We start from the raw sequence: 25,823 nt of genomic DNA on the forward strand, positions 1-25,823 counted from the left end.
GCGAACAATTAAGAGAAGTTTTTTAGCTCCGTCAGACTCGTGTACTCCCCTTCGACCGTCTTCGATTTGGAAGCTTTGAAAATGTGTGTGGAACAGCGTGTCTAGCGACATCTACTGTTGGAATCAGGTAATGTACTTCAAGCAAAGACATCATATAATTTCGATAGAACTTCACTAAGTTCGTTTGATTGATTAATTTTTTGCTCGTTAAATTTCGTTGACGTTGACTGCTTAAAGCCACAAAAAAATCCGAAATATCATTTGTTTAATAGTCATCCTACTGATTTTTATGATATAAGACAATCTAAGGACGGGATGAGCAGACGTCAAGTGGATGGTAACATTGAGCAAAATTGAACTGTATTTAAGTATCATTTACATGATTTATAGGCAGTTTTAAGGAGTCGGTACAATGAGAAAAAAAGCCCTTACTTGAATTTCATTTTAGGTCAAATTGGGGTTTTATTTGCATCTGTAACGCCCTAAAAATGACCTCGAAAAAAAAACAAAATACATGTTTCAACGTAAAATTTTGTGCTCCTTTTAAATCTGCAATAAAAAATGAGGGTTCCATTTGAAAAATCGATTTTTGGGTCGCTAGAACTTGAAGGTTATGTTTAAGGTCAAATTCAAGGTCACCATTGGATTCCTCGTCGGAAAATAAGTCGGTTATGAGGTTTTTAATTTTTTTTCTACGCTTATTATGCGAAATTTTCAAGTGTCTCCATACTTTTGCCGCACCCTGTATATCATATTAATCTTACGGAAACTTCATCGACCCTCTAATTCTTAAAAACTCTTAAAAACTCTTTAAAAATCTGAATAAGTCTTAAAAATTCTTATAAATGTTCGGATTTCGTACTATGATTTTGAACAGTTAATAAAACTTTATAAGAGTTTTAAATGATATAAATAAATTTATTTGAAAGCTGATATTTTATTTCCGAATTATTCAGACGGGTAAGGAATCGCTTATTTAATTTTAAAAAATGTTAACAATTGACAATAATTGTTATAAAGAGTTATTAAAAGTTATTAAGAGTTATTAAGTGTTTATAAAAGTTTTCAATATTTTTAAAGACTTTTTTGATCGGTGTCCACGCTCGTCAAAAGTCATGATGAAAAAAGTATACGAGCAAACATATAAACAATATAAAAAAAATTTTAAAAATGAAAAAAAACTTAACATTTTTGCTTTTTGAGTCTCCACAAGGTTTTATGAATTTTTAAAAACTCTTTTAAACTCTTTAAAATCATTAATCAGGTGTACGAAAGTCGAACATTTGTAAGACTTTTTAAGACTTTTATAGACTTTATAAAACTTTTTCATAAGAAAAATTTCCGTCGGGGTTGAATTAATCCAAAAGCGGTCGTATTTATTTTTCCAACAAAAAAAATAAAATAATAATAAATTAATATGTTAATTTAGAACAAATAAATTGTTGAGAAAAAAGTATTCAAATAATTTTAGCAAGAGTATTGTTTTAAAATTATTATAAAAATATTGCATCAATTACTGCTGATTCGATTTTAGGAATATAAACATCGATCAGTTTCCATTCAATCTTTCGTCTTAAAAGTTTCAAATTATCATTCAGTTTTTATTTTATAAAAATACTCCATTAATTAGTAATCGTAAAACCCAATTCGGTATACCTACTCGTGTAATTTTTGGTATGCTTTCACGGAGAAGAGATCTAAGTATTGTAATTAGGTATTTCTACGTGCTTCACTAAAAACCACCATTATGGACTTACCTTTATGCCACTGTTTTAAATGCCACTTTAATCTTACCACTGGATCTCGATCGGTGCTGCACTCGATAATTCATCGAGGCAGTTGTCGATAACAGGTAAGTGGTCGGTAATGGAGGAATCTATCTCGCCCTCGCCGATTTCGGTCACATCTGTTATGGGGACTTACTTAAACGGGCATCGTCAAACTAGAGGTGATTTTGTATGATCAGTAGGAAAGTATGTACGTCTATTATTTGTTGAATTTAGTGTTAAATTCTCTAATATAAAATGTGTATGTTATAAAAATATATCGCCACTTGAGCCATTTGTTCAGAAAAGTCGTATATTTTTCCTTTGTTTTTCTACTTTTTTTTTGTTTTTGACTTTCGAAGAAAAATTTTTTTTTCTGTCAAAAAGTATTCAAGAATATTAATTTCTATATTTTCTATAAATTAATGAAAATATTTTTTTATATATTACATATATAGAAATAATATATAAAAATCTATATATAAACGGTATGAAAATAATAATAATTAAAACATAACACATTTTACAGTTATGGAAAAAACCTTCTGGTCAAAGAATATTTTCTATTTTTTCAAGATTCTATTACGCTCTGTACAAAAATTTGATTTTTACTTTAAGTGCGACATAAAGCTACATCTGATTGACCATGAAAAAATAATTTTTTGGCAAAATAACTATTATTTTTATTTTTTCATGTTTAACTATACAATTTTGTAAAGTAAAATAAATTCCTATTTTATCAAAACTTTGTCTCTAAGATGAATTTTTCGTCACTGTAAATGCTAATACAACTTGGAATTGTTTTTAAAATAATACACATGGAAATGATGAGTACTATTCTTTACTTAAAAGTATTTTTAGAATGAAAATATTATTTTAGTGGCCTGTCATTATAAAAGTTTTTATATTTTGTTTATATTATTAATTAATTTTCACACGTTTGCTATTTTGAAGTCCGTCATGAATATTTAAGTTTCTCATTGACAGCAAAAGAACTCTTACTTTTAACTTTAATTTGTGTACCAGAAAATAACAAATTCAAGTAATAAGTAGGGTCCTCAATATCAGTATAAGTTTGATCTATTTCTTATGTTTTGCGTAATCTTTATTTGAACTAGTTTTTTTTGGTCGGAAATTTTTTCAAAATTGTATCATTAATACGAATAACATTCCATTCATCAAGAATTTTGAAAGATTTTATAAATCCGTTACAAATTGATAATGAAAATTCAGTAAAAGTTTTATCTTCATTGCGTAAATTAATATTTAATTTAAGTCTATAAAGAAAAATATTAATTAGTATCTTCTACAATTAATTTTGTACCTTAATTTATTACTGGTAATATCTGTCGAAAATTTTCACGTCAAATTACCATTTTATTGCTAAAAGGGGCGTTCTCATTATTAAACTTATCCCTCAAAGTCTTATCAACAATTTTCAGAGCTGTTCCTATCGCAAATTTCTATGTGAGATCTCACGTGAGAATCCAAAAAAAAATTTTCGAAAAAAGAACCATAAAATAAACTTCAATTCTTTGAAGATTTAAAAAAATGTTAAAATATTAGTATTTGGAAATAGGAAATAGTTTTTTTAGGCATGGGTGATGCTAACTCTTGCATGACGTTCAAAATGATGCAACACGTATTAAAGCTTCTCTATTTGGAGTTTATTTTTTAATTTTTCGAAACTAAGAGAAATCAGATTTTCCCTTATGATATCCGAAAATTCTGAAAAAATTTGAGGATATTCCTTGATGAATTCCAAGACTTTTTTTATGTATAAAATTTTTCTCTAAACTTTTCGAATAAAAAAGATATTTTTAGTTTTCATAACAAAAACTTTTCAGATTTTAACGTGAGATATGCGTTTGAGTAATTTTGATTATTTAGAAAATCCGCAACATTCTCAAAATGCATAAAGGCAAATTTTCATGTTACGATTTATACCAAGAACATAGATTCGATCATTAAGAAAATCGATAAAAAGTATGTGCACCATGCAGAAAACAAACTATTTTTAGTAAACGTACTAAAATAGTGAGATATTAACAACTTAGATTACTCCAATAACTTAGATAGTGGTTACTGAAGAAGCGTGAAAAGTTTGGAGTAAATTTATCCAGCTGATCTCTGGGGATCTCTACGAAAAACCTCATTTCAATTGCTTAAAACAGAGCCATTTAAGGGACCAAAGGGAGCTTAAATAATTATATATTTCTATTTATAGTATTAAGCTGAAAAAGTGAAAAAAAAATTTTTCAGAAAACAGGCATAAGAGCCTTTTTCAATACCCCATTTGAAAGTCCAGTTAAATACTTACAAACACTTAAATCAACTGGTATAAGTCTATGAACCTTCAGCGATAAGTATTTGGGATATCTAAGCTGTTTGCCGTAAGATTCCAAGTGTTTGCATGACACGACTAAGTTGTATGTTATTTCATTTTCTTTGATGGATCATTATCTATCAACGCAACCTCAAGCTAAGCATAAAATTAATTTTGACTACTTCCACATACAATTTAATAAAATATTTTATTCATTAATGATTATTTTTGATAAATATTAATAAAATATTTTTTTAGCAATCACTTTCTGAAGGACAAAACTTGCGCAAAAATAAAAAATGTTCTATGTAATTCAAGTCATAACAATAGCTCAACTTGCCATAATTAATAATAATTTATAAATTGTAACACGGTGATGTGTTATGCGTCACCTTGTCCAGAGCAGAGTCCGGTGGGTGCGCGATATTCCCTTGTCCTTTCCTTCACCCTGAAATCCATCGTGACATACTTATTACGCCAGTCGATGTGTGCGTGAAGCGAACGCAAAAGAGAGATGTATAGGGCGAGGAGAGCACGATACCGAACTGAGCGTCACGTGATCGAGACCGTTCCGTGCTAGCGAGCCTAATACCAAAGATGATGAGGAGCTGCGTGTAGTTTGGCTTTCGATAAGGCGTCACTTCCGTGACTGGTGCTGTAATAAATTACTTTATTGTTCTTTAATTGTTAACTAAAATACGCATAATTATTTTTACAATCCTTGACTCTTTTTCCAGCCTTTACGAAATCGGAATGGGCCACAGCTTGCTCGGAGTGGCAATCATTACACAAAATATGCAATATATGCAACATAGTAGCGTTACGTAGTTATGATAATAAAACTTTTGCTTGAACTCTGGACGGCTCCCATCACAAATTATGGGTATAAGCTTCCTTTATTTATAAGAAAGGTTCTATATGTATACTTAAAATTAAAAAAACATCAATAGATATTTTTAACTTCTTAATCACATTTATTATCTGGCAATACAGTATTAAAATAATAATTAACTATTCAAAAGTGTACCCCATAGCATGAGTATTGTACGCCATTTTAGAGCCTTGTTGTAAATTCATATTTATGCCTCCTTTTCATCATTCACATCTTGCTTGCTGCGTTTATGCGCTAACTTTACTCTAAAGCATCAGAAAATGAAGTATTTTGGATTTGTTCATAAAATTGTGTCAAATTTCATGGAACATTATATTTATAGTTATTTAAAAATCAATAAATTTAATTGCTCTAGCTGTATTCTTGTACTATACGTTCTAAATGCTCAGCACAATTAGTGATTTTTCTTGAAGTCCTTTCCATTATTTTGTATTCATTTAATACTAGTTCAGGAAGATCATTTTCAATTGCTATTATCTGTAATAATAAGATAACAATGTTTTGTCATGAAGTCAATTTAAATTTCAGAAAAATCTTCTTTACAATAATTGCATAATAATTCATTAAAGTCTTAAATAAAATAATTTATAAATAAAAAAATTTTTGAAAAAAATTATTTATGCTGTCATACCATTATTCTACAAACTAGTTGGGACCTTAAATTTCTCTCTCAGATCCTTCTCAACTTCGTTCACCTTCATTTAAAATACTCTGTGGTTGTCTTTACTTTTTACTTTGATTTTCAGTTTTTTCTTTTTTTTACGATTATGAAATCGATTAAGATTTGATGATAAGTAATGATTTGAAGGGAGATGTACACAAAATATGACCGATCTATCCATTTTTAGTTTTCGATTCTTAGTGTAATGATCTATAGATCATTTATTAATTAACCGCCCCGAAATCAAACGCGTCGGCAGTGAGTCATGAGTAACGTATAAAAATATAAGCATCTCACACCGTCAAGCACATGTATAATGGTGTATATGCTCATATGTATAGTCGAGAGCGGTGTAATGTGAGTGCACATCCGTATAAGTAAGTGTGGCTTGATGTAGGTGAGCTAATTACGACTACGTCACAAAATGAAAACGAGGGTGTGCGTCGATCTATGAGCGCGTTCAGCAAAAGTCGGCCACTCCGCGCGATTACGGCATTTTTGGCCGAAAGTGTCGTATGTTTAGCTCGCTCGGAAATGTTTACCAAGAGTCAGAAAAAAAATCCAAACCGATGAATCGATAGATTTTTCCCTCCTCTTTCTAGTGGTGTAACTCAAAAAATTCTCAAAAATTGATTTTGAGGTTAAAACTCGACTTGAATGTTTAAGTCGATTTATCAAAAAAATGTATCCTCCGATTTCAAAATAAACTGCACCAATCAAAAGAGGAGGCAAAAATCTATTGAAAACGATCTTTTCTAGGATGGAGAAATGATAACAACTATTAAAGATATCGAGAAGAATAGCGCGGGTCAGCGTGCGCGGACCTGTTTTCCGGGCGCCAGCGATGACACACGCGCGACGCCGTGTCTTTGTCTTTTCGACTCGCTCATAATCGTTAAAAAATGCTGGAAAAATAATGTTAATACGTAATTCGATAGATTTTTTTCTCCTCTTTCTAATGGCGTTGTTGAAAAAATTCCCAAAAATTTTTTTCATAGTCGAAACTTGATTTGAATTTTTAAGTCAATATTTTTCAAGTATGTTATATCTCGGAATTACCAGGATTTGAAATAATTACTACGTTATAGTATTATGAATGATTTATTATTATGTCCGTGACGAGCTCCACAGAGCGACTGACACACATCGTATACCAGCGTGGTACATAGTAATCGCCAGTGTACAGTGCGATGGTGGGGGCATCTAGTATCGCCGTTCTTCCTCATCGCCGTGTACACGATACATCACAAAATATTTCAATTTTGACCTGAAAATTAACATTACCAATCGAAAGATCAGGAAAAAATCTATCGATTTCTGTGTTAAAATTATTTCTCGAGCATTTTTGGAGCTAGTCGAACAGAGAAAGACAGGAAAACAGGTCCGCGCACGCTGACCCACGCTATTTTTCTCGATATCTTTAATAGTTGTTATCATTTCTCCATCCTGGAAAACATCGTTTTCAATAGATTTTTGCCTCCTCTTTTGATTGGTGCAGTTTATTTTGAAATCGGAGGATACATTTTTTGGATAAATCGACTTAAACATTCAAGTCGAGTTTTAACCTCAAAATCAATTTTTAAGAATTTTTCAAGCTACACCACTAGAAAGAGGAGGAAAAAACCTATCGATCCATGAAATTGGATTTTTTTTCTGACCCTTGGTAAACGTTTCCGAGCGAGCTAAACATACGATACTTTCGGCCAAAAATGCCGTAATCGCGCGGGGTGGCCGACTTATGCTGGACGCGCTCCTATAAGAGGACACGTGGATGATAGCTGTAAGAATATAATTACACGGCAAAGGGATTGATTCGTGAAACATGAAGCAGAAAAATATTGCATTATGTAATGACTCTTTCGTCAACCATCGACTGTGTTGGCGTAATTGATGTAACTCATTTTCTCGCATCGTGCTTACTTTTGAAGATATCTAAAATACTTTAACCCTCTGTCACGTTCCACTCAATTATTATAAACAATTAGCGATATTCATGAGATTTCACTCTGCGAGCGAACGCGCTAGCCTCGATCTACGGGATCTGACGACAACAAGCTAAGTAGAAAACAAAGCTATAAAATTGGTAAAAACATCGAGTTCTATGAAAAGAACATCGAAATCCACACCTCTTACAAAGGTGTGAAATAGACACGCCATATCAAGCATTGATTAAATGTGAGGCGATGTCAGTTTAGCAGGAAGATCAATGAACTCGTAAAAATTAGCAAAAAAGCTGTCGTCAGGTTCTCACGGATGAGCAGGTGCTGACAGGTACTTTCTCTTAATTTTGCATGCGAAATTTAGTAGTATATATTGAGGACCCACGGAGGCCTCTGCGCGATTCGACTATCAACTTATTCGGTGTGCAGAGCTCACGTCAGTTTATACCGCGATTTTATATCATTCAAACTTGTATCGTATTATTGTATTTGTATTGTATTAAATTGTCCCGCGAGTCTAAGGCGGAGTGTAATTTGTAATCGAGACTAGTGCAGTTAGTGCAGTGCAGCCAACCAGGAACGCCAGCCAACCAGTTGCAGAGTGAGCCACCATCTACGCCGAGAATCGTCCGTAGCTGTATGTTAAGTAGTCTAAGATATTCTTTGTAATTAGTATCTAAGGGTAGCGTAATAAATAATTGTTGTACTTCGTAGAAGGCAGACGACCTTTTATTTATTACCTGTACATTCTCCCCGCCAGATTAAGATCTCATATTATTTAAAATAAGTAGCGGCTCGACAGCCGTTACACCTCGATTATACCTTAAGTAAATATACGTGTATTGAGGTTTTTACACTATGTCACCGTACAGTGCGAAACACAGTACAAATCTGCATCACGTTTCTCAAAGTAGCTTCGGAAAAGGTTAAGCGACGCGCCTTCCTGTAGGGTAAGTCTGCATCGTGTCTGATAGTTAACACTTCTTTATCTTTAAGGGGAGGCTCTCATCTAGCGCCTCAAAAATGACGTGTTCTTCATAATTTTTTTTTCACGGAAGAAAGTGAATAATGCAGTCAAGATTTTTGATACTTATAAAGTATGTATTTAACTATATTTACAAATTTTTTCAGACCAAAATATCGAATTATGTATCCCCTAGCAGCGTTTTATGGAGGTCGTGGTAAAAAAAGATACCTCAACGGGCGCTAAGCTAGCGCCTTCAGTTTTTGCCCGAATTTAAAAATCTGAAGTTCCTCTTAAACTAGATGACATTTGCTGGAGGTTGAACCTAAATAATTGCAAAAAAATTAAAAATTGATAAAATGGCGGACTTCGGAACTTTTTTTTTGCCCTTTTTTGGCTCTTTTAAGGGCTCTAGAAAATAATAATAATGAAAAAATGAAAACTTTTATAGGTTCAACATCCAGGCAATTTAATTAGCTTTAAAATAAAAAAAAAGCGTATCTCTAAGTGCAGTACTTTTTGAGATATCTTGGCGCCCGATTCAGAAAACATGGTTTCGAGAAAAACGAGTTTAAAGTTTTAGAAAGCGAATGTGCATACATACATACATCGTTCGCTCGTAAAAAGACAGCTCCAGTTTTTTACCTATAACTTTTTAACCAAATCGATTTTGGTAAAAAGGGCTCGGGGGTGTATTCTACGAGACATTTGCTAACTAAGCAAGCAAAAAAAAAATCGATTTTTTGATTGAGTCTCATGAGAGCCTCCCCTTAAAGGGTCAATCTCTTTTCCGTGTAATAAGACCAAATGGATTAGTGATGTGAATTGGTATAGTTATTAGGGTAATTTAGGGTACATTCTGAGGCACTTTGAGAGTTTTAGTTTTTTATCATTACAACTGGGCAGTGATCTGTATTACCAGTCCCAGTTGAAAAAAATTGCATGGATATTCTCGTGGATTACCCAGGTGGATTAGCTATCCACGAGTATTAGACATAGATACTATGTAGATCGGACAACAATTTTGCGTGGATCAGAGGTAGAAACTACCCGGATCAGGCATGGTTTTAAAAAAATTCTAACTTGGTGGATTTTAATTTCTCCAACTCTTCGGGGATCTTGGACTTGTTTTGTGAGCCTGCTTAAAGTACCTACGAGGCATTGTTAGTGAATCAACGTGGTATTTTGAATAATCCACGATTCTTTTTTGAGAAATCTTTGATAATTTTGTACTTGTTTCGCAGGATCTGGAAGTGTTCTCAGATTGCTCCAATCACTTAGGAATACATTTTTTCTGAACATTTGGACAATTTCTAAAAAAAATTTCATTTTCACTTTTTGTTTGAGTCATTCTACACTGATCTAGAAATCATTTAAATATTTGCAATTTTTAATGAATTTCGGAAAAATGCTTAAACGGCCAACTTTGGGCCTCTGAAAAAGTATCACAGAAGGCTTTAATTTTCCTAAAATTTTTTTGGGACAAATCTGACATTGGAAATAACAAGTTTCGGATATTCGCAGAAAAAAATATTTTTTGGCCATTCAACAATATGGAGAATCGGCCATATGTAAAGCAAAGTTTATGTCGGCTTGTCCTTTATTTTTACTACCATTCACTCGAAAGTTCGCCCGGTCAATTGTTATAAAAGAACCTTTAGTAGGAATTATTATTTACACGTATGTCATATATTTTATGTGTACGCGTGTGATTACGCTGACACATTAGTTACATTATAAGACAGATTATTCCTGATATATAGTATTAAACCATCAGCCTTGTTTACTCTACTGATATTATAAAAACTTGCATACCATGAACCACTTGCATCAGATAAACTGATACTGCATACCAGAATATATAACTTTTAAACTAAATATAAAAGAATTAATAAAAAACAGTATTGCTTTATTTAAAAATCTGGTATAACTGAGACACTAGAGAAAATTTTGCATATTATCTATGATAAAATTGATAAAAATAATGCTTGTTAAGATTTTGAGTAATGCATGGAAACGCGTGCAACAGATCCATAGCCCCGATGGATTGAGCAGTGATTTTTGACGGGTGGCGCCATGTCACTAATGTAGGTTCACGTTGAAGATCCCGAGGAGCAGACTTCGTTAATAAACCAAGGCACATCTGACTTGGATGTGAGCGCCTTATGAGGGTCCCCTTTCAGGGTTACCAACTACCGTGTTCATGCCTGTTACGTGACTCAACCAGTGTACAGTGTTGTGTGTGGTGTAGTGATGTACGATCTTATTCAAAAGGTTGATATGTGCTGCAGATCGTCGGTTTAAGGCGCGTACTGGAGCTGAAACGTGAAACGTGCATTGCTGAAGCTTGTGTTAGTGAGATGTACGTGTTAGTTTCTTTTGTTGCTGCTATCAAGTGGCACACAAGTAATCACAAGTGAAATGCAACCGTTTAATGTTGATTGTTGATATGTATGGAGAGTCAGTTGGTCGAAGAGAGGCCGTCGAATAAAGTCAGTATCTTTTTGGCCTTGCCTCAAATGAACCGTGGACTGATTTCATCGCTCACCCGCCTGTTCCCATCCTACCAAGTTCTGTGAATATTAACAATGCTGTTATTGCCACCTTTATTGATCTCAATAAAGCTTTTGATACGGTCAGCCACACAATACTGTTTAAAAAACTAGAGTATGAAGGCATAAAAAGAGCTGCATACAATCTTATTAAGCAACATCAGTCAAATAAGACCCAAAAAGTTAAAATTTGTAGCACCAATAGTTTATCTGAGGGAATTGAAATGGGGATTCCCCAAGGTACTTTCCTGTGACCATTATTGTTTTTTTATTTGAAAGATATTTTTTATGTGAAACACCTATATTCGCGTTTTGTATAAGGGTAAACCCGTGAAAACCGAGCGTCCATCCGTCCGTCCGATCGAGCGCAACTTTGGTAGTATAAGTGCCTATACAGCGTCAGTTTGCCCTACCCACTGTGATTGGCTGTCGCGCCAGCTACATAGAATATCGTATGTGCTGTCTATGCATATGTTACCGGCAAAACCCGCTTTTAGGCAAAAGTGACTTTTGCCTAGGCAAAAACAAAAATGCCTAAAATTTTAGGCAAAAACCGCAATGCCTAAAAAAGTATAGGAAATTCCTAAATTTTTTAGGCAAAGCCCGCAATGCCTAAGCAATTTTAGGCAAAACCCGCAATGCCTAAAAAATTTTAGGCTTTACTGTATACATTAACACGTTAGTATACGATTAGTCAGCATCTAAGTCGAACTTATTTGTTAGTTGTGTTTATAACCCAATATGGATACAGCTTATACTCTCACTAGTTACTTAACTTAAAATAAAGTAAAAATGGAAATTGAAATCGATAATTGGAAAAATCAGTTTGTCGCCGGGGCTAACGAAAATGAATATTATAAATGTTATAAATACCGACTCATCGTCAATATCAAAACAGGTAGTAGCATTAAATACTATGTACCACTTGAAGATGTCTTTGATATCAATCAAGCCGTGCATATTGCGACCGGACATGGTAGGCGCAATAGGCTTTTGAAAGAAACATCGATCAAGTATTCCAACTTTACAAGAAAATTGATTGAGTTATACTTAAAAATGTGTGAAGTCGGTCACCAGAAAAAAATAAAGAGAAGGGGGTTGGTATCCAAACCAATTTTCTATTCAGAAATGAATAGTAGATGCCAGATGGACTTAATTGACTTTCAATCATTAAGTGTCCATGGGTTTTAGTTGATAATGGTATACCATGACCATTTGATGAAATTTGTAGTTCTGAATGCATTAAAAACAAAACTTTTGTATTCAAATAAATGCGTATTTTTTGACTTTACATTAATTTTTTACTTAAAATTATTAGCTCGCAGTAATGCCTAAAATTTTTTAGGCATTGCGGGTTTTGCCTAAAAAATTGTAGGCATTGCGGGCAATGCCTAAGATTTAGGAAGTTCATATATTTCTGCGGTTTTTGCCTAAAATTTTAGGCATTTCTGTTTTTGCCTAGGCAAAAGTAACTTTTGCCTAAAAGCGGGTTTTGCCGGTAACACATATACGTCGCGAGACTACGCACTATCATGCACGTTGTCAAATCTGATATTTATTATTGCATGTATGTATACGTGTCTATGAGTGTGTATCAGTCGAAATTTTTATCATGTTATGCTTTTGCATAGTTATTTGACTACCAAGTGACACTTGCGTGTCACCCGAGTCATTTCGGAGGTCCAATGTACTCTTACTTTTTTTCGATCTCCTAAAATTAACTAGCAGTCAATTCTTGTACAATTATTACATTTCCCCCCTTCTTCTCAAGTAATGGCTCACTCACGTGCCAGTTCTCACACTATTAGTATTAAAAATAAATATTTCAATACGTGATTTAGTACACTCTCGAATATTTAAGAAATAGTTTGATGGAGGTTTGAGAAGTTCCTTGAAAACCAGAAGTAACTGTTAATGTTTAGACGGACGTAAAAATTTATGAAATGTCTCATGGGACAATGGCCAAGACTATTTGATAAGTGCGCTTAAAATTAAGTGACTGTATGCGTATGTTGGTGGCTAGTGTAAGCGTAGGTACTTTGTACGTTTTTGAATTTTCGAATTCTGTAGCATATTTGTAGGCGACATTACAGTAGGTGTGTAAGGCCTCAGTAATTAAAATGCATTCAACCGAACATGTAATTATACCAAAAATTACAATTTTGTGCATAATTTTTCATTAATGAATATCAAATACTTCAAGCATTAAATCAAATAAACTGCTTTACACTTACTTTTTTTTCAAGTTCCATTAATTCCAAATCGATAATTGGATGATGATGACTCGTAGCACCACTCGTCTCAAACTTTCCTAAATTTTTACAACCTACGTCATCTTTTATTTCGAGAACAAATACTCTGAAAATTATACTTATATGTAATGTATATCTCAGAAGAAACTTTTGAAAAAATTGTTTTTATTTTTTTGTTTGTCAATAAAATTTTATTTTTACTACATTTCTATTTTTCATAGTCCTCACCGAAAGGTTCAACAAACGAAAGACCTGGCAGGGCTGATATTGCCCAAGAGAATTAAGGTAGTTCCCTCAGAACCTGATCTACAAATTCGGGTATATGTCTAGAAAAACTCTGAAAAAATTCATACGCTTTCCTTGACAAATTCTAAGACTTTTTTGTTCTTTTTAAATTTTTCGTAGAGTTCATATGTATTGAGATAAAACATCGCAAAGATTGATTGCTTGAAATTGTTTAAATTTGAATTGTTTATAGCTCGTGAAAAATAGGAAGAATAATTTTTTGTTTAAAATAACCCTAAAACCCTTAAAAATTGGGTTTCAGGTCAAAAAGTTTAAAATTTTATTTTTGCAATGATTTTACATTAACTTTTCTCCAAAACTGTATGCTTAAGTTTTTCCAGTTTTTGTGCTATGTTTCAGTACGTACTAAACAATCATCTCCATTAGTTTTTAAAAAGATTTTATCGATGCGTTTTTTTATAATCACACAGAATAGCCTCTTTTCGACACACAAGTATAGGGATCCCATGTTAAAATACCGAACTTTGATTTATTATATTCCGGAAATGGTTTGGTTAAAGTGCCTGAAATTTCTCACACATTATGAAAAGTACTGTCAATAATATGTTGTTAAAATTTCAAGACCCTTTATTGATAGTCATTTTTTTGAGGGAACTACCTCAAATAAAAACATGTTACTCCTCGTGGGCACCATCAATATAAGAATGAAAAATTATACGGGTCATATAGAATATCAGGACACATTTGAATCAAATCGCAGTCTTTAAATTCTATTTTCAGACACTCAAACTTTCCTTAAATAATTGATATTAATCCCGCGTGCTATGTGTCACTTATAATTGTCAGGCAAGCGGCGTCTCAGCCCAGCGGCTAACTAGACGTGCTCAGTAAAATGATGCAGCTATGTGCATGAAAATGAATATAAAGGGGCTCATGGTACGCTGTTACATCATTGATAATTTAGATAAATAGACAAAGACAGCTCAAAGAGTGAATTTTTAAATCATAATACGTTCCTATTTTATTCAATACGAAGCAAAAAAATAAATCAATTCAAAAAAAATATCTCCTCGGTTACAAGAGAGGAGGAGCAGCAACGGTAACGAAGATGAGACAATCTTTATCGTTCAAGCTTAACCCGTTTCGGGCCAAACGAACGAAATTTTCCACATTTTTTCCGGTGCTATAAACTTTGTGAAAAAAATATCTCAAATCGTCAAAAATCGTCAAAAAAGTTGAGGAACAAAAGTTATGAACAATTAAACAACAAAAATCACGATTTTTTAGAAAATAATTTTGATTCGACCTAAATTTTCGAATCAATAGAGACTTGATCCGTGGGTCTAATACATATTTTTTTCGGCTATGGGGTGTAGACATAAAAGTCCAATAGTTACATTATCGAAATTCAACGTACACTTCCGTTTCATCCGTACCCTTCCGTATGGGTATAAGGATCGAACCGTAGACTTATGTTTCGACCGTACACTTCCGTATGGGAAGAAGAGACTATCCGTAGACTTCCGTTTTACCCGTATACGTCCGTATGGGTATAAGGGTCTATCCGTAGACTTCCGTTTTGTCCGTACACTTCCGTATGGGTATAAGGGTCTACCCGTAGACTTCCGTTTTAGCCGTATACGTACATATGGGTATAGGAGTCTATCCGTAGACTTCCGTTTTGTCCGTAGACTTCCAACGTCGTGCACTGCTGCATTCGTCCCCACCTCGCGGCATCAGCCAATCAGCGCGCACTCACTTCCTATATAAGCGAGGCGCCTGCCCACGCAAACGGAAGTCGTCTCTCGGCAGCCAGCCAGAGCACATCGACTCTCGTCTTCGCGTTCGCGTCGACGAGCACTTGAGAATTTTGACCTAGGGCCACTTCTCAATAATGAACTTGGTTAAATTACAAAATACTCGCCTCATTATTTCAACACCTTTCCCACCTTTTGACTTTTCAAACTTCCGACTCGGCCGCCAGGTGGCTCGTCGCCATTGAAAAGTCGTGCCTGCAAGAGAAAAGGTCGAGTTCAGAGTACTAGTATAAGTGCCTCTCGACTCAATTCAATCAGTTTTTGACTGTTTGACTTGTTACAAGTGAGAATAGAAAAGCGATTGGACTTTTGTCTTTTGACTTTTGACTGTTCCACTATACAAGTTGGACAGAAAAGTGATCGGCATTTGTGTCACTCCACTCTCACTAGTCATGGGACAGCCAAGCAGCCCGAGCCGACAACGACGTCATCGTCCATCCGACCATCCCCTCCATGACGGTCAACATCGGTCACAGCCGCTCAACATCGGTCATAGCTGGTCACCGCTAATCACAGCCAGTCCTTCTGCACAAATCAACAGCCTGCATTAAAACTAGTCCTTCTCAGGACTAAACGTAGAGTTTGCAAAATTTGTAAACTAAGAGGCAACAAATAACATCGACCATCTTCAGGGTCACTTGTTATACATCAGTCTGGTGACTGTCAAGCGTATTTCCGCTCTGACTTACTGAACGCTTGCGATGTCGGCGAAACTCTGCAAAAACTCGCAGACTCTCTCGAAATCGTCCCCTCCACAACCCATTGCACAACATGATGCTGTAAAATGGCAGTGTCGTCGGCGTAGATGATGTGCTAAGAGGACACCAAAGCTTCACGAAGGTCATTTATGTAAATGACAAAAGGTAGGGGCCCAAGAACAGAGCCTTGCGGGACACCCGAAGAGATCGGCAGCGGTTCTAAGAGTGCCGTCGTCGCCTCTGACTGCAATCGTGCGATCGCTGAGGTAGCTGGCAAACCACTCCACAGCACTAATACGACGCAGCTTAGAGATCAATACGCCGTGGTCGATGGTATCAAAAGCCTTTGAGAAGTCAAAAGACACCAAGATAGTGACCTTTCTCTTATCTACGGCCGCCCGGACCGCCTCGGTGAGATCAAGCAATGCCGTCTGCGTTGAATGACCAGATCTAAAACCGTGTTGCCGGGGGTCAAGTAGATTATGCTGAGCCAGATGAGTTGAGAGCTGTGCGTGAGCAAGTCTCTCGATGATTGTGGAGAGCTCGGCCAAGAGCGATATGGGCCGAGTATCAGATGCAGACTGTGGCGTGGGGCATTTGGAAAGAGCAATAACCGACGACAGCTTCCAAGCAGATGGAAAGACTCCTGTCGCAAACGATGAATTGGCCAGATGTGCGATGTGCTCGGCCAGGGTGGAAGAGGCGAGCTTGAGCACAGACAGTGGTAAGCCGTCGGGCCCGGTGCTGGAGGAGCTGCACCTGGCCATTGCTGCAATCACGTCCGACGCTGTGACATGCCCGAAAGAGAACGTGGGTGTAGTATGAGGCAAAGGTATGCTTTGAGCATTTTTGATAGACTCGATTGTAAGCTGTGGTGAGGCAGATGAGACGCGAGCATAGTACTGACAAAGTACCGCCAATTACGTACGTGAGCGGGGATGGGCTTTTTTGAGCAAGAGTTTGAGTTTGAGTTTGAAATTTAAATTTATTTGGACCGCGGGGTAGCACACAATGAGGCCCAGGTAGAGCATAGTATACATATATCAATGTTTTTAAAAATATTTACAATTAAAAATACAGTAGTGAGCAGAGTGTAGTATAATAGCACTTACATAAGTTGTGAATGTACTAAATACGATAGCAAATAACAGTGAACCAGGCTTAGGAGATACAATTGATTCATTGCATGATGGCCGTACAGAGCACACTCTCTCTATGGCCAAAGAACTAGCTCGTTCACTAGCGGAGGTGGAATCGGGGCAATGTTCTCGAAGTGGCAGCGAGTAATCCAGTCCGCCTTGTCAAGACAATACAAGTGGTTGTAGAGAAGCGCCCGATAATCAATCGATGTGTTGGTGAGGTTGATTCGAAATGGTAGTGAATTGATAATGCGTGAGGCTGTGATGAAAAATTAGTTATGAAGCGATGATGTGCGAGGGGTTTTGTAAGATAGTAGCGGCGCCTGCCGACGCGATGAATGGCGAACCTGACGATCAGAGGAGAGCTTGAAGAGATTGCGAAGCGGGCTAGGTTCACCGCTCTGCAGTATGTTGAGTGCGAGCAGGACGAGCAGGTATTGGCGACGTCTTTCCACCGATAGCCAACCAAGGGCCAAGCGATAAGGTGTCACGTGTTCACGAGCTGGTATGGAGACAAAAACAAAGCGAACACACGCATTTTGAAGACGCTGCAATTTGAAATCGGACGTGACCGATATGTCATTGTAGACAGCGGCCGCGTAGTCAAGATGAAGCAAAACCAGGGCCACTGCGAGTCTCGCTCTTAGCTGACGATTCAGCGCGTGCCTGTAAAAGCGCAAAAAGTACAGAGCAAAGTGGCATTTTGACCTGAGTTAGTTAATGTGTCTCGTCCACAGCAGCGTGGGACTGATAGTGACGCCGAGGCATTTGATGCTTGACGAGTACGCAATGCCTGTACCATTCAGCGTGATCTTGGGCAGAGCAGCTTTGTCGATGGAAGAGACATAAGCGAGACTGCCGAGAATCATGACTGTGGTTTTAGTCGGGTTCAAGTGGAGCTTGTTCTCGGCAGCCCAGGCTGCGACGGCGTTGACGTCTGAGTTCAATTCAGCTATGAGCTCGTGAATCCTGGATGGAAAGTGGTGCTGAAAAATGGCCGTGTCGTCGGCATAGATGATATGCTAAGAGTGGCGTAGTGCAGTATGGAGGTCGTTTATGAACACGGCAAACAGCAGCCCAAGACTGCTTCCTTGCGGTATACCAGAGGTGTTGAATAGTGGCTCGGAAAGAGAGAGAGAGAGAGAGAAAGAGAGAGAGAGAGGTGACGTGTCGTGTAGTAAGATAGGATGTTTGCTAGAAAGACAGGTTGGATAAAGTCATACCATAAAGACGTAACACAGAGATAAATAAAAATTCTTGGTTCATTGTATGTTAATTTGGCTGACCCGAAATCATCGAAAATATCAAGGTCGGCTGAAAGAATGAATTGTTAACTCGGACATTATTTGCGTTATACTTCACAGGACAGTATTAATAGTATTTTTTAAAATCAAATTTTATTACATTAATTTTGTTCGGATAACTTACTTCTCAATTGGAAAATTCCGCAGTACAGTTTTGAACGGAATTATTTCATGATCAGATGTTCTCATTTTTATTATTTTCATATTATAGTTTTTGATGCATAAAGAGTGACATATGATATTTTTTATTTCCTCTGTATTTATGTTGAAAGGAATTTGTACTTGATTTATTTCGCTTTCTTTTTGACAAGCACCTGAAAGAAAAAAAATTTAAATGAGTCTCATTCGTGGATAATGAAATGTGCAAAAAATAATATCATTGATAAACTTACAAGGAGGCCACCCCAGTTCGGGTCATGGATATGCTACAAACTTTTTGAGGGTACTTTGTAAACCTAGAAAACATGCCTAGTAAGTTTAGTTTGATCTCATAGGGCCCTGAAAGATAATAAAGGGGGTTTTTGACATATATTTAATATTAAAATATTGCATGTGGGTTGTATTTCTTCCAAGGGCCTATGAGATCAAACTAAACTTACTAGGCATGTTTTCTAGGTTTACAAAGTACCCTCAAAAAGTTTGTAGCAGATCCATGACCCGAAGTTGGGGTGGTCTCCTTGTTAGCCTAGAAAATTAATGAACGATTGAATTGTGTAAAGTTACCAAAATCATTTTATACATGAAAAGTAGATACAAGTACTTCATAAATATTCACGTTAGTCATAAGTCCTCCATCACCTCCTCCCACTCCCAAGATTATTAAAGTTTCAATCATGATAGAATTTAATATCATCGAATAAAAAAGTTTTTAGAAACAAGGTTAGGTGAAGAAATATAAAATCACTGATTTATTTTAGTTGACTTTTATTTATTACTTTCACGTCATGCTGGAATGACACGATTTCTCACCAAGTGCTCGTCTTCAACTAACGTTGCCTGCCCTTTATTGTTTAGATTTTACAATAAATTGCAGCGAAATTCGGCACGAAAATCAATTCATGACTTTAAACCGCTTGCATTACGTAAGATGAGGAAGGTACCTTCAATTTTCAAAAAATTGATTTTTATTATATATTAGGGTTTTTAAAAGGATTTTTTCTATACTTTTTAGCACTGTAATCAAAAATTGAATTGCGATGGGTAGCCCACCCTAAAAGGGTAATTTAGCTCAACAGACGTTCTACTTTTATTTAGGGGTTAGACCCGCTGTGCCAGATTCCAGTCTCAAACAGGATATTCGGCCCCATACCCAGTAAGGGCAAGCTGTGCGTTTGTTCACACATCTACGGCCTCGCACGTCCGTTACTTAAAACCTGTGAATGACTTAAGGGGACACACCATTGTTTAAACCGGAAATAATTAATAGGTGTAAAATAATACATTAAACAAGTTTCAACAAATATAGAAATCATACATGTTTCTTTTGCTTCATTTTGAATGTAAAAAACCACTATGGACCTCTAGCATATCAATTCAACCGTTGTTAAGTTGAAAAGTGAATGAAAAACACTTATTTAAGTTCTGTTTAAATTTCTTTATTCAGATGAACAAATCATAGTCCGTCCGTGACGACGGTTCGATAATATCTGATCTTGAACAAAAGAGAGAGAGAGATTGATTAATTGATTGAGAGTTTTATTGGGGCCTTGAGGTATAACTACATGAGGCCCAACAGCAGTTCAAACAGAAAAAAAGCATTATAACGGGATTTCATCATATAGATCCGTGGGACGTAGGAGCAGAGTAAGGTCCATCTGAGAGATAGTCGTGTTTTCAGTTTTAACATAAATCGATTAATTAGATATTAAAGACATAGTTAACACAAAAATAGTTTAGATTTAATTAGGCAATGGCCTGTGATGATAAGAGAACAACTAATTAGGTCGGCTTCTGTCGAATATTAAATTTGCGCGCACGACTATGATCTCCGCAAGCCGCTGCTCCACTCAGCGTACGAAGAGAAAGAGATTACTTTCAATTTGAGCAAGTACTTACAATCAGCTGTCAGCCTATCCAGATGGCTCGCTTGGCACCCTCGCAACGAACGTTATAAACGTCGGTTATGGCGCGCGAACGAAAGCTCGTGGCACAGCTTTTCGTATAATGATGATGATAATCACTCGCATGTTATCTCGGAGTGCGCTGGGCCAAGCATTCTCCAGCCGGAACAACAAGTTATTGTGGGAAAAGCAGTGCGCCGTATTTTAGACAATGCCCCCGCAGCCGGTGAAACACTGTTGATCGAACATCATATTCGAGTCGTGGATGACGAGCCAGTTAAGTTGAAACTACGTCGCATGTCTTCGCGAATGTGGCAGATTGCCAAAGACATCGTCGTAAAAGGGGAAAAGGAAGGTATTGTCGAGCGATCAGAGAGCGATTATAGTAGCGTGCCGGTACTTGTAAAAAACCAAATTCAGCCGAATATCGTATGTGCATTGATTTTCGAGAGGTCAATAAGAAGACGATAAAGGACACGTATACTATGCCAAGCCTCGATTCAGTCCTCGATAAATTGCGAAACGCACGGTACAATCGAAGATAGATCTTAAAGCCGCATATAATCAAATTCCCATGGAAAAGTCGAGCCAACGATTCACCGCGCTCGCCGTCGCGGGGTAGGGCTTGTGGCAGTTTTGTCGAATGCCTTTTGGACTCGATCGAGCGCGTATTGAGCCCCTTTAGTCCCAGCTGGACTAGCAATTAACCAGAGTAAATGCGAGTTTTGTTGTTGCAGAGTGACTTATTTGGGATATATTTTGGATGAAAACGGATTACGCGTCGATCCAGAAAAACTCGAGCCAATAGTCAATTACCCAGAGTCGAGAACTGTTAAACAATTTCGTCGTTTTTTAGGAATTATAGGCTGGTACTCGTGATGTATATCACAGGATTCGGAATTAAAAATACCGTTGCTTAGATTATTGCGCGGAGACCAATTATGGACGTGGGGGGAGGAGCAGCAAGAAGCGTTTATTTCATTGAAAAATGCATTAACTTGTGCTTCTGTATTAGCCCCGCCGAATTTTGACGAGCCTTTTATAATTCAATGGGATACCAGCGCGACCGCGCTTGGAGCCGTGTTGGTACAAACCGACGATGACGAGAATGAACATCCTATCGTGTGTTTGAGACGAGTCTTATCAACTACCAAGCAGAATTATTGTACATCGGAGAAAGAGTCCCTCGCCATATTGTGGTCTATAAAAAAACTCAGGCTGTATATTGAGGGGTATAAGTTTACCGTAATTACTGATCACAGCGCGTTGACGTGGCTCAGAAATTTGAAAGATCCTACCGGCCGTTTAACTCGTTAGGCCTTAGAACTACAACAGTGGGATTTTAAAGTTGTCCATCGTAAAGGTGCGTTGATGCATTGACCGGATGCACTCTCTCGCATGTTTGAGCCGATCGATAGCCTTGCCGCCTTGACTGAAGTGTTCTCGGACGTCAAAGACCCGTGGTATCTGAAAATGTTAGCCGATGTACAAGAATCGCCTAAGAAATTTCAAAATCGGCAAGTTATTGCGAAGGCCGTCTGTACCGTTTTCGCCGAGACCCGTTGCTCGATCCTATAAATATAATAAAGAAGAGCGATGGAAGCTCGTGGTACGTCCAGTGGACATCTCGGCGTAGACAAAACTTACGACCGTATAGCCAGAGAGTACTATTGGAAAGTTTTTTATTATGACACGTTGAAACACATTCAACAGTGTCAAATATGTCAACAATACAAGACTATTCAACAAGGGTCACAAGGGCTGATTGGTAGTCGAATAGCAGAAAGACCGTGGATAATTGTAGCCTCCGATCTAATGGAATTTCCGCCTAGCCGTTCGCAGAATAAATATCTCGTTGTGTTTGAGGATCTGTTCACTCGGTGGATAGAAGTAAAGCAGCTACGCCGTGCCGACGGCAAGTCGGTAGCTCGAGCCTTTGAGGATTTAATCCTTTTCCGATGGGAAGCGGCGTTGTACTTCATATCGGATAATGGTAAAGAATTCGTAAATAAACTTTTAGTCGAAACTTTGCAAGTTTACGGGATGAAACATGTCACTTTTCCGCCGTATCACCCAAAAGCAACGTCGTTGAAAGGAGTAACAGAACTCTAAAAACGATGATTGCAGCATTCGTTGGCCAAGACCATCGTGATTGGGACATACATATACATGAATTCCGTCACGCGGTCAATACCGCCGTTCAAGCCTCCACGAAAGTATCTCCTGCATTTCTTAATTACGACCGTCACCCAACCCCGGTAAAAAGCTTGCGTAGAGAAATAGAGAACAAGCAAGAAATTATTAGTATCAAGCCAGAAGCTTGGGCCGATAGATTACGTCGCTTGGACGCTCTCAAAGATTTAGTCGCGCGATATATCGATAAAGCTCAAGCTAAACAAGCAAAAATTTATAACGCCGGTCGTCGAGACGTGCAATTTTTCGTGGGCGATACAGTGTGGCGCCATACTCACGCGTTATCTAACGCCTCAAAGACATTCGCACATAAACTAAATCGAAAATACGAAGGTCCATTCGTAATAACGGAAAAATTATCGCCGACGGTATATAATTTACTCTCATTTGACAGTGCGAGCCGTAAACTGCCAAAAGTACATGTGTCGGAGTTGAAGCGACATATAGAATTGTTTTTTTTTTAATACAGGTACGAGATGCAGCCCACCAATATAGAGTCGAACCAGGAGGTCTCAGAAGAGAACCATCCTATCGAGCCAGTCAAGCCAATGGAGCCGATCGAGGCCACACCGAACGCTACGCAAGAGGAGACGCTGGCCGGTATACTACAAGAGATGGAGGCGGATATGGCGTTGCAGGGGGTCGAACCTGACCCAACAACAACCGAGGAGAAGCCCTCCAAGCTGGAGACCGAACTGCTGCGCATGGCTGAGGACCCCACCTACGTGCCACCGTTCAACGCTCGAGAACAATTCTATCTCAAAAATGCAGTTGTCCGTGAGTCGATGAAGCCAGGAGCTCCGTCAATTTTCTTAAGACTGGCGGAATTGTACGAAGGCGCAGCGATGTGTCGAAGAAACGAGATGCATCAAAAGCTTCAGCCGGCAGCCGTCACCGATTCCTCGGAGCAAATTGAGCCCGTTTCATCAACCAACGTCACTCAGCATTGCAGCGTATGACGAAGAGATGAGCCATCTACGCCAGAGACGGACATTACAGCCCGCCAATTATGCGCCGCTGCTGCCAAAGCCCGAAAAAATGCCATCAAGAAGAAGCCTCCAACAAGGATCAAATGGCTATTAAGACACCCAGCCTTCTCGCATCCGACACACCGATGGTTCTGTCGTACGACTTCGAGGAGTAAAGTTTGGAGGGCTCACGCCGATTCGTACCGATTACTTAGTGTACATCCTGACTTTGCGTGCTTCAATTGCTGGCTCGAGGGCCACAACGCCATTGCTTGCCCGCGACCCCGAGTGCAATATTGTAACAACTGTGGCAGACGTGGCGTCTATGTCACAAATTGTCCACGGTATAGCGAAGCTCATCAAGCCAGACAACGTCAGATGCCGAGGGTAGCACCAGCTGGATATAGCCCAAGACGTTTGTATAGGCATGAGGGTATCGCATCCAGGCAGTACGATACATTTAGTCGTACCATCACCGTGGAGGAGCGACACCAATCAAAAGAGAATCCGTCAGCCGGTAATAATCGGCCCTCCAGTCATGTTGTTGCACCCTTGCCAATTGAAGCCGCACCAATCCAGGAAGTCTCTCCGTTCGCTGGTGAAGCAGCGTGTTTTGCCGTAACGCTAATCGAAGGGACTCGGAACTTGTCTTTGGAAGCCAGAGAAGCTATCTTCAGGAGTGTCTACGGGATTGGGCCGCCACCGCCACCACCAGAGGAGCACTAAGAAGACTCGAAGACGTAATATTAAGTTGCGTAATAAAATTGACGGGAATCATTGTAATATCTAGCCGCTTTATCATTAATTATGTATGAAAACTTGAGCCAAGTGTATGTAATGATCGTCATAATTATTGAGCCAGTAAGTCATGCCTAGGGGGGAGGTATGTGACACTATAGAACATTGCACAGAGCACGCGTTGGTCGTGGAGCCGAAGTGGGGAGCCGAGGCGCGAATATGGTAGGAAGGAGAAGGAAAAAGAAGCTCTTGCTCTCTTGTGGCGGAGCTGCCGAGGCGTACGGACGCAGAAGAATCGGAGTTGGAAAGAAACCGAGAATACCGATGCGTAAGATGCGAGCCTGATTTTGAGCCTGAGTTTCGAGCCAAAAAGCCTAGTTAAGAAGTAATTGAGCAGATATGTACAGAAAAATGATTGAGTGTGTACGTGAGAGCTACATATGATTTTGAATGATTTGAGCTGTAAATCATGAGTGTGAAAGACGCTGCGACGAGTGTTAAAGGAGGAAGTTGTAGAGCGAGAAAATCCATTTTTGTTGTAACATTGAGATAAATGAAATAGTCATTGTTTTTAGCCGTATAAGTTTTTTTCCCGATCATTTTCACGACCCTGTCCCGGCAGATGAAGCCCACGACCATTGGAACAAGGAAAGGGCCTTTCACATTAGATAGGAAAAATGAAAATTTCCTCCCTACGACTCTGCACCGAGAAACAGTGTCGCAGTGATATGAGAGATAATCGATCCTCGGATGCTGGCAACCATCGCTTGCACTGCGAGCAGAGAGTGATGGCATTTACACGCAGTGAATATCTATGTATTAGATTATCGCAGTCGGCACACTTCACACAGGCCCCCCCCACTCCCCCACCATCACTTTCACTTTGGCAGTCCTCACACAGATTGATGTTAACCATCACAGGCAGCGCCAAGCAAAATCTTGTTGATGTTTATGTGGATAGCGTGGTGGGAGCTGCGCCTATCGACGTGGTATAGAGATGAAAATTCTGCGCAGATTTTGAGATAGGCAGCCGATCAATGAAAATTTCCTAACTTCGGATTGAAGATAGCAGGACTCTTTTATCTGAAAAAGAGAATATGCAAGGCCATACGGCAGTGAGAATGTGGCAGCGACCTTACAAAAAATAGCGAGCAAGAGTGATCTGAAAATCAAAAGTGCCCGTGGGCGAAAACTTAGGCAAAAACAGTAAAAATGTAGGAGCACATACGAGAAACGTTTGTAGCAACTCACCGAGATAGATAGATACATAACTTTATTGTGTTGTAGATACATAAATACAATTATCT

At 38.0% G+C, this 25,823-nt stretch overlaps 1 protein-coding gene across 3 annotated transcripts in view; it reads right to left on the bottom strand.

Moving 5' to 3' along the window:
- Window positions 1-5,126: 5,126 nt before the first annotated feature.
- Window positions 5,127-25,823, bottom strand: part of LOC106649824 — a 37,010-nt gene continuing 16,313 nt past the window's right edge. For all 3 annotated transcript variants that reach the window (XM_023462579.1, XM_023462580.1, XM_023462575.1), the window contains exons 3-5: window positions 18,682-18,871; window positions 13,336-13,459; window positions 5,127-5,461 (exon numbers count right to left, since the gene is read on the bottom strand). In XM_023462579.1, coding sequence (XP_023318347.1) covers window positions 5,336-5,461; window positions 13,336-13,459; window positions 18,682-18,871 — 440 coding nt within the window. In that variant the 3' untranslated portion in view covers window positions 5,127-5,335. The remainder of the gene's footprint in view (window positions 5,462-13,335; window positions 13,460-18,681; window positions 18,872-25,823) is intronic.

The sequence above is a fragment of the Trichogramma pretiosum genome, unplaced genomic scaffold (genome assembly GCF_000599845.2).
Source record: "Trichogramma pretiosum strain Unisexual culture from Peru unplaced genomic scaffold, Tpre_2.0 scaffold128, whole genome shotgun sequence".
NCBI classification, from domain to species: domain Eukaryota; kingdom Metazoa; phylum Arthropoda; class Insecta; order Hymenoptera; family Trichogrammatidae; genus Trichogramma; species Trichogramma pretiosum.